Consider the following 11,830-nt stretch of genomic DNA (forward strand, 5'->3'; position numbering starts at 1 on the left):
GGGGGAGTACGATGGGGAGGTCGGGGAGTAGGAGGGAGATGTTGGGGAGTAAGAAGGAGATGTGGGTGAGTAGGAGGGAGAGGTTGGGGAGTAACTGGGCGATGTGGGCGAGTAGGAAGGAGATGTCGGGCTGTAGTTGGGGCTGGTGGGTGAGTACGAGGGGGAGGTGGGGGAGTAGGAGGGGGATGTCGGGGAGTAGCCCGGGCTCTGAGGGGTGTAGCCCCCCGGAGAACGAGGCTCGTAGGCAGGGGAGGTGGGCGAGTAGTTTGGTGACATGGCTCCACCTACAGGAGGAAGAGAGATGATTTTTAGTGGGAAACATGAACACCATCTTCCTTCTCATATTAAATGCAACTGCAATAAAACCTCCTGCATTCTAAATCAGATGTATTGATTGAAGACATTACCAGATGTGTGAATAGAATACAGAAATATTAGAACAACGTATTATTTTCGTTTTCATACTGCAACATGTCAGTGTGTTTTCTACAATCAATCAGTCTAATTCTTCAACTGATTCACCAGCCAGTGGTCGAATCTTCATCTTTTAAAATATCTCACACCCAAGATCTGCTTTTATAAAATGTTGTGTCCAACTGAATATGTTAAAAAAAAAATACTACAGACATCTGTTCAGTGGTTTAGTTTTAGTCCATGTGCTGGATTTCAATGTATAGAAAGTAACCAGTGAAAGAGAAAACCTCGTTACTTTCATTACATTTACAGTTTTTCCTCATACTCTGAGACAGAACTCTCCTCGTCAGAATCACTCGACTACACTAAACTTTGCTGTTTATTCTTACATGCCATTAATCTGAAGATTTTTACTAAGAGGTTTGTTCATATATCATTCATAGCCTGATTTATAGAACATTTTATTCCTAAAACAGGGCAAAGTTTTATGTTTTTTGGCTGTTGACAGTTGTAGTTTTTCTGCTTTATGGAGCGATAAAAAGTGACATCCAACATCTTTGACTCTAATATGTTAAGAAGAATTCTAAACCTGAGTTTATCCACTGTTCAGACTTTTGTTCTCAAAACTAATGAGTGCATATTTCAGAAGATGAGACTTCATTTACATTTAAACATCAGTTTAGAAAACTTTTGATAGAAAAAAATGATCTTGGATGCATTAAAAAAAAAAATCTATCCCATTCATCTGTAGTGTCGCCCCTTAAACAAATTAATGTAAAAGATTTCTGCAGTGTCTAACCTGGAGATGGGATGTATGGGCTGGCAGGTCCCGGAGATCCTGGAGACCCAGGAGTGGGAGACCAGGCGGGGGAGTAGCCTGGAGAGAAGCCACTTGCATCTGATGCTGCACTGGGCGAGAAGCCTGCTGCTCCGGGGGTCATTCCGCTTCCTGGAGGACAACAAAAAGACAGCAAACCTCAGTGGATGATGACCAATAAAAAAAGGAAGAGGCATCGCAACGTAGGTGTGTACTCACCAACACTGGGGGACCAGGCGCCGTAGGCCGGGGTAGCTCCTGTGTTCCATGGGGTCATAGCAGGAGACATGCCGCTCATGGGACTCGGCACCGTGCCAAAGAACATTCCAGTGGCTAAATAAAGGATGGATACAAAACATAAATATCATACTTACATCTACTGTAGGAACAATTCTATATTGCAATTGTTTCCACACTTACGTCCAGCCACGCTGATGCCAGGTATGTTGGTAGGGATCTCCATGCCGTATTTACACTTCTCAGCATCCAGCAGGAGGTCGAAGCAGCCTGTCCCTGCCGGGGCTAGCTGGCCCAGCATGATGTTCTCCGACACACCCTTCATGGGATCACTCTCACCGTGGGACGACGCCTCCATCAACACATCCACCTGGAGAGGAGGGAAAAAGAAGAATTGAGGTCTTTTGTTTTAAAGAGAAAATCTGTAACTAAAACCATGGGGACCAACAAGACTATTTTGATTTAACTGCAACTGTTAATTATTGTCGTACCGTCTCCTCAAAGGAACACTTCATGAGCGGTCCGGTGTCTTGACGGTTGATGCCGTGACGCGTGATGGCCATCAAGTGACCGCGGCAGGTCATTGTGTCACAGAGCAGAGCCAAGTGACGGTAGTTGACGTAGGAACCGTCGAAGGAGATGACGTGGTACAACTCCCTCTCCAGCGCCTTTCGCACAGCCTCAATGCCCAAAACCTATGAAACACAGAGAAGTAAGATGAAACAAATATAAAGACAAACCCACTTCAATCTATTGCTGAGACCAAATTATTTTTATGTTTTTGTACCGTGAAGATCTCCACAATGTCGTTGGAGGTGGTTCTGACGGGATCTACATCCTTCTCGCTGAGCACTCTCATGAGGCTCACTCCGTCTGTCTCCAGGATCCACTCCTGCAGGGCTTTGAACTCGCCGTCCTCTGTGATTATGATTTTCTTTTTATTGTCAGTCTGGGGCAAGTGCATGTACACCTGAAGGAGAGGAGTTTGACATTTAACTTAGAGCCACAAGCAGGCTTACTTTGTTGTTTGTATGAGTTTATATGAGATCATCCTGTGGTGTAACTGTTCTCGCTTTTACCTTGCTGATCTGCTCAATGCCCTGTAGGGTCATGTCTGTTAGCATGTTGGACTCGATGCACCTCAAAAACACGTCGTCGTCCATTTTGTCCACCACCTCCTCATCCTACACGAGACAACAGTTATTTATAACTCAAATAAAAATTGCCAACAGTCCATTTATTCTAATTGTATATTCTGCACTGTCTCACCTCCTGGAACTTGTTCTCATCGCTGTTCATGATTCTGATTCGCAGCACGAGCTTCTCGGCGTTGTCGTCATTGAAGATACAGTTCAGGTCGTCTCCAAAACCTTGCAGAGAAACACAGACACAGGTGTCATTAAGGTAACTCACCTTATTTCTGTTAAACGCTGGATAAAAACATGTTCCCACAACCCACCTGCGTTGATCTTCTCTGCAATCTGCTCCATAGTCAGCTTGCGGTCGGTCATGTGCTTGCGGTCTAGCTCAATGCGCAGAAGCCACGGTGAAATGCGCGTCACGTCAAAGTCGGGCATCTCGTAGTACACGTTCACCCACTCCTGGTCCTCGGCCACCACCGTGTTCTGCGGGTTGGGGTCGTAGTAGATGGCGGTGTTGGCTGTCACCTGAGAGAAAAGAGGCTCATTGTAAACCCCAGCTTCGAAATTAAAAATGATAACACTAATATGGCATCATCTGATATGGAACGGTAAAGTGGGGCAGGTCAAAAACAACGGTAGCTTCTTTACCACACCGTAAACATGAAAACACAATACAAGAAACTGTTGGATAACTTTCTTACTTTTCTCAGCGTGGTGTGCTCGAGTCGACAGAGGATGTCCTTCGCCCTCTCGGCATCACGTGCTGCCTGACCCAGCAGGAACACAGTCAGCGAGGGTGTCTTGGGCCTCTTCGAGATGTTGATCAACTCCTTTAAACGGGGCACACCGAGGGTTACGTTCTTGGCGGACACGCCGGCGTAGTGGAAAGTGTTCAGGGTCATCTGGGTGGCGGGCTCTCCCAGCGACTGAGCGGCGAGAGCACCAACCATTTCGCCTGGGTGGGCCTGGAAGAGGACAAAAACGTGAGAAAATCAAGTATTCTCAGAGATTCGATGTTAAGCTGTCTAACAGAGCTCGTAAAACACACATACATCAATATGTGAAACTTACAATGGACTGGTTGAACTTGGTCTCGATCTCTCCCAGCAGCCAGTCGAACGCCTCCGTGGAAAGACGGAACTCCTCAGTCATGCGTTTGGAGCAGAGCGTCGAGCGCAGGTGGATGTTGAAGAGCAGGGTGGCGTTCTGCTGGGCCTGTCTGCTCAGAGGGTCGTCGCCGTTCACGATCACAAGCTTCTTACTCAGCTCGTGAACTCCTGCAAACACACAGGCAGTTAAAAACACAATCAAGTACTTGAAAATAAATGCACAGACAGCTTGCAATGATGTACGTTATCTTGTTCTCTCTGTTACTACTTGGGTTGCTATCAGTGCTAATCTCTTCTCTCTAGCAAAGAGGAACACTGCGACTTGAACTCTTGCCCTTATTATGTAACAGGTGGGGAGTCATCAGGTGGCTTTATGGCTTTAAGTAGCACCTGAGGTCAGAGTCATGATCTCTTCGCTCAGAGGCTACATTCAGAGACCTCTCTATAGGATTTACAAACTTTACATATACTGTGAAGAAACTAAGCAAGTGACAAGTTTCTTGTATGAGTTAACAGTCAATTTTACAGAAGAAAAATAAGCAGCCAATGGTGATCATCTTCTATAATTAACGGAGGTTGTCATCCTTGAACTTACCCTCGACCACCCTTAGAGGATTCAGGTCTGTTGGGGTGCGAGTGTTGATACGGAAGATCTTCTGAGCGTTCCAGATCATTCTAGCCAGGTTGCATGGCAGCACCACCTGCAGGTGAGAAGAAAACATTAACGACGAGCAGTTTTGATTTTGCGGACCGAGATACTGTTTAAGAGCAAAGGCCTGTCTAAAGTTCTAGTGCACCTTGCTGTCTCCGGTGGGGAAAATTGCTCGCAGGATCTCCCTGTCCTCCTTCATCTTGTCAAACTCCCTCTCCAGACTGCTTTGCACGTGGGCGTTGGTCAGCACGTCTTTCACGACGTCTTCCTGCAGCGTCCGCCTCAGTGCTCGCTCGTTGGTGCAGTCGAACTTGAACCTGGACAGATTAGATGAGGATGTTTAACCACTCCCACATATCAAATGCTATTAAAAACACAATTACAAAATGATTTGGCACAAAATTAGAGGTGTGTGACTTACTTCTTTTCAAAGGCCTTGTGTGAGGGTTTCAGTGTCGCCACATTTTGGAACTCCACGTTCTCTCCTGCCAGGCCGTCCTCGCCGTAGCGCAGCTGAACCACCTGGTTGATGGAGTTTCGCACTGTGCCATCGTACTTCACCATCACAGACTCCATAGATTTGATCAGACGACGCTGGATGTAACCTGGAGTATGAGATTGGAATCCCTTTTGTTAAACCTCAACAACTTTTTCCATCTTTAAGTTAAATAAATGATACATTTTTAATTCAATTTAATACATTTTCCCCACTTAATTTCTCTAGTTTCCGTGTTTCAAAAGACTGCGTGGACTTACCAGTCTCAGCTGTCTTGACAGCCGTATCAATCAGACCCTCTCTGCCTCCCATGGCGTGGAAGAAGAACTCGGTGGGCGTCAGGCCAGCCAGGTAGGAGTTCTCCACAAAGCCTCTGCTCTCAGGACCGTAGTCATCTTTAATGAAGTGAGGCAGCGTGCGGTGTTTGAAGCCGAAGGGGATTCGCTTACCCTCCACGTTCTGCTGTCCCACCACAGCAATAACCTGAATAAGGAGGAAACATAAACCCAGTGATGTAAACTCTGCTCAAACCCAGTTCATCTGACGTGGATGACTGATTGTTGCGTTCCTACCTGTGAGATGTTAATCTTTGAGCCCTTAGACCCAGCCACCACCATGGACTTGAAGTTGTTGTACTCAGACAGAGATTTCTGCGCAGAGGATCCCGTTTTGTCACGAGCGTCGTTCAGGATACGGTTCACCTGGTTCTCGAAGGTCTGCCTCAGTGTGTTACCGGGGGTGGGCTCCAGCTCGTTGTTGTGAGCCTTCTCGATGACCTAGCAGGTAAAAAGCATTATTGGACATTGTTTCATAAATGTGGCTAAATATGAATCCATCTGTGAGTTGTAGAGATGTTGGTGACTATATAAACATTGTTCTTACTTCTATCACATCCTGTTTGGCTTTCTTGATGGTATTCTGAATGTCAAGGTATGTTTTGGCATCAGCAATGGAGTCACCAATACCAATGGAATGACCTGTTAATACAAGGTTTGTGATGGGACAAACAAAATAGAGGATTTATTGCAAAGAAACTTGTTGTCAATTCTGGAAAAAAAAAATAATAGTAGGAATAAAGTTCAGATTTCGTACCCTCGATGAGCAGCCAGTTGTTGACCACAGTCTGAATGTTGGAGTAGAAGAGTCTGGTGATGTCATGGCCCATCTCCAGGTAGGAGATGTGGACGAGAGAGCCAGCTGATGTTCCCAGGGACTTCTTACACAGGATGCCCATGATTAGTTCACCATTCTCCACGATAACCTGTGGAAAAAGTTTACTGTCAGGATACTTGCATTGTAGTCCATTTTTATTCTTTAATCTATACAATTTTTTCACCTTGGTGTCGCCAGGTGAAATGTGTTTGTAAGGGCCGCTGTCCTCATCGTCAGGGTGGGTGCTGTGCGTGCGGATCACATTGATGTGTCCTGGAATGATGAGGCTGAAGATCTGCTTGCCTGTCCACAAAGGCCGGGGTTTGAGGATCGCTGGTTGAGGCATTTTCCCGTCCCAGGTGGAGAGGAACATGAGCAGGTTCATCACTTCACCCTGTCACAAGGGAAAATGCAAAATTAATGGAAAGTCATTGAGCACTTTGAGAGCCTTTCACATCAGAAAGAGGAGCAGCTGTTGGTGAGGTCATTCTGCTTACCCTCTCTAAGAAGACGTCTCTTTTGGTGAATTTGCGAACAGCTGTGAGGGTGTCCTGCACAATACCCATGACAGGCCTATTGGACTGGGGTGTGACAATCATACGCGGCACCATGGCCAGCTCCTGGATCTCTGCCCTCGTCTCGAGGGACTGAGGCAGGTGGAGGTTCATCTCATCCCCGTCAAAGTCAGCATTGTATGGTGTGGTGACACTGAATGGAAACAAGAGAATGTTAGTGATGCTACACCACATGTAGAACTCTGGTTAGAGCCCTGAGCAAGTGACTCATAGAAGTGTGCATTAATTTATACAGTCCAAAAATGGCTAGGATGTAAAATGGGGAGTTCCACACATTAAAGCAAGATTGAGGATTTGAACATGAATTCAATCTGGACTTTAACTGTCGTTTCATTGCTTCTACAGCAAGTATTAAATTATTGTTGTGAGAAGTCAGTCTGTTTTAAAACACAATAATAAAAGTCAGCAAAGTCCAATTTTCATTTGATACCTGAGGTTGAGACGAAATGTGGACCATGGCAGAATCCGAACCCTGTGACCCATCATAGACATTTTGTGTAGTGTAGGTTGCCGGTTGAAGATGACGATGTCACCATCGCACATATGTCTTTCCACCTGCACGGAGAAAAATCTATTTAGTCAGGAGTAAAGCAGAATATATACAATTGTGCTACAAACTATAATTAGTTGCAGGTTGCACTGTGACTAATTAAATACATTTCTAACTTGCCTTGTAGCCAATTTGCAGATGAAGGTCACTTGGTTTAGGATGAAATCGAAGGTCAATTCTGTCGCCGTTGTCTCGGATGATGTATTTGGCTCCGGGGTATTGGCTGTTGCCTCTTCGCACCAGCTCCTGCAATCTGATAAATGTCAACAAAATGGATTAGCTGACAATCTGAATCTAAAGATGGTTTTAGAATACAAGGAATTTAACTACTCTGATGTACCTGTCAATATTAAAGGGTGTGACAATTTCTGGGAAGGTCATGTTGGCTGCGATGGATCGTGGTACGCCCACTTGGTCAATCTGCAGGTTGGGGTCTGGGGTGATGACAGTTCGGGCAGAGAAGTCCACACGCTTGCCCATGAGGTTACCTCGCACTCGTCCCTCCTTCCCCTTTAGACGCTGTTTTATGGATTTGAGAGGGCGGCCAGACTTTTGCATTGCCTGGGAAAGAAAACAGGTGGTTTAATCATAATTGACCCCAAAACATACTGTGTAAGAACTGCAATGCTAAGAAATCTAAAAGCATACTGACGTTGGATTGGCATTACCAGTACAGATCTAACAGTATCTTTAAGCACACACACACCCTTGGCAGGCCCGGCAATTCATTGTCCACCATGGTGGCAACATGAAACTGAAGCAGCTTCACATCCTCAGCTATGACGTGAGCGGCTGCCCCACTCTGCTCATTTCTTCTCAGCTGGTTGTTGATCTTGACAATGTCAGCCAGCTTGTGGGTCAAGTCATCCTTTAAGATACAAGTTATTTCAGAATTTGTCAGATCTGTAAAATTGCGCAAAATATGAGATACAACAACACAACGAAACATTCAGCCTGGGTTCATATGACTTTACCTGGTTGCGAGCAGACCCCTGCATGACCACAGCGGGCCTCACAGCAAGTGGGGGCACGGGCAGCACAGTCACTATCATCCATTCTGGTCTGGCAAACTTTGGGTCCATACCCAAGATGATGTCTTCTTCATCTGAGATGCGCTTGAAGATCTCATGTACACGCTCGGGACTCAGCAAGATTTTCTTCTCCTGCGAATCCTCATTAACATGCTTCCACTCGGCATACAGCTCCAAGCCAGAGCGTCTGATGCGTGGCTGGTAGCGCCCACATCCACCATGGCCCTGTGTAATGAATGCAGTGGAGAGTCAAGAACGAGTGTAAGAAAATTAACATTAATGCTGGGAGCTGAAATGCCTGTTAATCAGGACAAAAAGACTCCATCTAAATACCTTCTCCTTGCTAATATCCTCCTCGGTCTCCTGCTGTTCCATTCCAAATTTGTTGTCCATCTCCTCCCCTCCCTCACAGATGTTTTTTCCTTTGCACAGCTCATACACATGAGTCAAACGCTTCCTGGGTTGCCCTTTAGATTTTCCCAGGATGTCTTTGATCTTAGGATTGTTCTAGAAGTAACAGAATTAGAAATAACTTAAGAATCAAAACGGCAAAATCCAAGCACAAAAATTAAGTTATGCTTCTATGATAAAATAGCTTTTTTTTTTTTTTTTTTAAATCAATATGTACTGCAGTGGTCCAAGTACTTACTGAATCCACTAACAGCTTGGAGCAAAAGAAGCAGACACATCGAAGAACCTTCATTATCTTTGTTACGAAGCCAACATGGAAAACTGGCTTTGCCAGTTCTATGTGGCCAAAGTGTCCTGGGCATTCTGTCATGTTGCCTGAGGGAAAAAAAAAGCCATGTAAAAATACTATATAGACAGTCGTGCCCTGATTAACAATATGTTTTACGATGGCAAGCTAAGATGACACTGTACCTGCACAGGTCTGACATCTTCCACTTCTCTCAATGACCCCTTGTCTTGGGTCCATAAGGCCACCAAGTTTGGGACGTCCTCCTTCCGTTGTTTCGGGGTATTTGATTCCCCCTTCTGTAACGGACATCCGTTTCTGAGGAGAAAGATAACGAAAATAGAATTTGATGCGAGAATAAAGAGTAGTTGATCATTAACCATCAGAATCAGAAGATAACTTATCAATAATAAAATAGGTAACAGTCAATAATAAACAACTCATCCATGTCCTTTTACCTACATCACTGATCATAGCCTACTTTCAATAAACCATCACCAACCATTCAGTCATAATAAATTATTTAAATTATTTAAAAAAGTCAGCATGTAAACAAATTAAAATCTGTCTAAAATAGTTGAATATGGTTAAAATAAAATTCTGCACACAACGTTTACTTTGATATTAAACGCAATGCTCAAAAAACATACAGGTAAAAGCACAAACCAGATAAACCAAAACAGATAAATCTGATAGAAATTATATCTGCAAACCATTCAGCTTTTGTTAAAAAACAACCAAAAAAGGCATCTCTGACTTTGTTGAAATTACCTTTTATTTATGTATTGTGTCAGACAACAGACCAATGTGTACATTACGGTCAGTGATATAATCAAACACGCAGTGTCCATAACGAAAAGCTACAAAGTAAACAAAATTTGCACTCACTAGTGGGCCTAAATGTAACATTGCATAATTAAAAAGGGGGGTTAATTCATGTTGTAGCATATAACCATTAATAATGTTGTGCTTTAAGTTTTGATAACTTCCTGCAACATGCTAGTTAGCTCAAGCTCCAGCCTTACACAGCTAGCTAGGCTAGGCTAACAGCAAGATTTTCCCGTTGTAAACAGAACCACGTCTTTGCCTTATATGTTAAACTACACGATTAGTCAAGAAACTATTTAAGTGTACAGTGTGGTCTGTGAGAAAATTAATCAAAAACTTCCCACTACCCAAAAAGAAAACCTACAAGCTCATCTGGGCTGATGATGCCGAATTGAACTCTCTTGATCGTGCGCAATGGGCATGCGCTGTCGCCGGAGGGCGGTCCGTGCATCCTGTCTATTCAAAGAGACGCGTCCTTCCTCGGCACGCCGCTTTGTGAGCAGGAACAGCCTTTAAATTGTCGCCACGACACTGGTCAGGCCGCCAACGGTGACCGGAAAGTCTCCGAAGGCGATATTCCAGGGACTTCTGTTGTCGTTTGCCTTTGGAGCCGATTTATTTGTATTTTGGTCCTAAATAAGCTCACCACCGACTGTTCCCCTCCCTTTTCCTGATCTACACTCTGGAGCGCTCTAAGCGCTTCTGAGCGTGGAAGCGCCCAACGCCTGGTTATATAGACTGAGTGGTACTACGGGGTTGCACACTCAAAAACGCAGGGACTGGCTCTTCAGAAGGTGGGACATGGAAGTCTGTAGTAATACCCTCATTGGCTAGTGAAGACAGCCACATGAATAATTGATTTTGTCACACGTACAGCCAATTATTGCGCACGTTATTTTTTTTCAGCAAATCAAAACTAAAGGCGGGCGTTGATTTAATCTGAACTCATTCCTATTGGGTGTATTAAAAGAGAATAGGCGGTGTGAAGGGTATTTTGCATACAAAGTATTAATATTTATTTCCAATCCCCTGGATTCGTGCGTTTTCTTATTAATATTTAGCGAGGGAAAGGCCACGACCAATAGCCACGAAGAAATGAGCCTTCTTAGAATAATTTCAACAAAGCCCGCCCTGTTTCCGATGTTTGCCGAAAGTGGCCGATGTGAATTTCTTCCCTCAGAGCAAAAATAAAAAAAATCTCTGTTCTGTGGTTCGTCTCGCTGTGGATCAGCCTGGGCTCTAAGAAAAGAGGCTCAGAGCTGAGGCCTGTTAAGGGCTTTGATGAAATAGGATAAAATAGTCGAAACACAATATATTTTTATCTCAAAACATTGTATAATGGATTATTTTTTGAGCTTTTTTAGAAATACGTCGACTTTTTGGATTTTCGCTTGCTGCATTTTTGGATCTCCGGGACATTATTGCAAGCCTCGGACTCGACTGCGAAGAATGGCCGACCAGGGGACAGGATTTTCCGCACGCCCTATAGGAAAGTTGGGAGAAGCCTTGTCTGTTCATTGAATGTTTGTTTTTCAACGGATTTTCATTATTTTTACACAAACGTCTTCTATGTGTGATTTATATTAGATCCTATTATTGAATCGTTGTCAGAGTTTTCGGATTTTTGTAAAAATGCGCAACATTGACGTAGGCCACGCTTCGAAAGCAGTCCGAAATCCGATGATTTTGGCGGTTCAGTAGCATTAGTTGGCGAAACATTTTACCGATTATCAAGTTTACAGAAACCTAACGTGTTGTCGTTGCGAGTCATTTACAATCCAGCTTGATGTATTTTTACACATTAACATTAAAATTCTCGTTTTAGCGATACAACTGATGATCGGGTTAGCTTAATGTAGGACTACCTTGACATGTACTTGTATTTTTCCCCGTCTGCTACTTGGCACCTCCATAAAATTAATTGTATATATCTATTGTTGCTTTCACACGATTATAAAGCGTATTAAGAAGTTCCCGTTAATCTCTCTCTATATATATATTAGAGGCTTGCCGTATATAAAGTAGCTTCATGTTTAGCCTGGTACCGAGCGTTACATGACAAAACGTTCAGTCAGCCGCTTAGCAGGTAATTACTAGCTAATTAAATCCCTACTTAAGTGAGCCTATTCT

General features: G+C 44.1%; 1 protein-coding gene across 1 annotated transcript in view; it reads right to left on the reverse strand.

The window, feature by feature from the left end:
• The window catches only part of polr2a (RNA polymerase II subunit A), a 13,712-nt gene extending 3,329 nt beyond the window's left edge, over positions 1-10,383 (reverse strand). The window contains exons 1-29 of the mRNA XM_008282846.1: positions 10,065-10,383; positions 9,058-9,190; positions 8,825-8,961; positions 8,509-8,682; positions 8,119-8,400; positions 7,851-8,012; positions 7,485-7,705; positions 7,265-7,397; positions 7,025-7,149; positions 6,517-6,727; positions 6,204-6,413; positions 5,960-6,128; positions 5,750-5,844; positions 5,440-5,643; positions 5,128-5,350; positions 4,793-4,976; positions 4,517-4,688; positions 4,315-4,420; positions 3,682-3,887; positions 3,312-3,575; positions 2,928-3,135; positions 2,738-2,838; positions 2,548-2,652; positions 2,256-2,438; positions 1,960-2,163; positions 1,652-1,838; positions 1,451-1,564; positions 1,214-1,363; positions 11-284 (exon numbers count right to left, since the gene is read on the reverse strand). Of these exons, the coding sequence (XP_008281068.1) occupies positions 11-284; positions 1,214-1,363; positions 1,451-1,564; positions 1,652-1,838; positions 1,960-2,163; positions 2,256-2,438; positions 2,548-2,652; positions 2,738-2,838; positions 2,928-3,135; positions 3,312-3,575; positions 3,682-3,887; positions 4,315-4,420; positions 4,517-4,688; positions 4,793-4,976; positions 5,128-5,350; positions 5,440-5,643; positions 5,750-5,844; positions 5,960-6,128; positions 6,204-6,413; positions 6,517-6,727; positions 7,025-7,149; positions 7,265-7,397; positions 7,485-7,705; positions 7,851-8,012; positions 8,119-8,400; positions 8,509-8,682; positions 8,825-8,961; positions 9,058-9,190; positions 10,065-10,151 (5,024 nt within the window). The 5' untranslated portion in view covers positions 10,152-10,383. The remainder of the gene's footprint in view (positions 1-10; positions 285-1,213; positions 1,364-1,450; positions 1,565-1,651; positions 1,839-1,959; positions 2,164-2,255; positions 2,439-2,547; positions 2,653-2,737; positions 2,839-2,927; positions 3,136-3,311; positions 3,576-3,681; positions 3,888-4,314; positions 4,421-4,516; positions 4,689-4,792; positions 4,977-5,127; positions 5,351-5,439; positions 5,644-5,749; positions 5,845-5,959; positions 6,129-6,203; positions 6,414-6,516; positions 6,728-7,024; positions 7,150-7,264; positions 7,398-7,484; positions 7,706-7,850; positions 8,013-8,118; positions 8,401-8,508; positions 8,683-8,824; positions 8,962-9,057; positions 9,191-10,064) is intronic.
• Between the last annotated feature and the right edge of the window lie 1,447 nt (positions 10,384-11,830).

This window comes from Stegastes partitus, unplaced genomic scaffold (assembly GCF_000690725.1).
Source record: "Stegastes partitus isolate 25-593 unplaced genomic scaffold, Stegastes_partitus-1.0.2 Scaffold287, whole genome shotgun sequence".
Taxonomy (NCBI): domain Eukaryota; kingdom Metazoa; phylum Chordata; class Actinopteri; family Pomacentridae; genus Stegastes; species Stegastes partitus.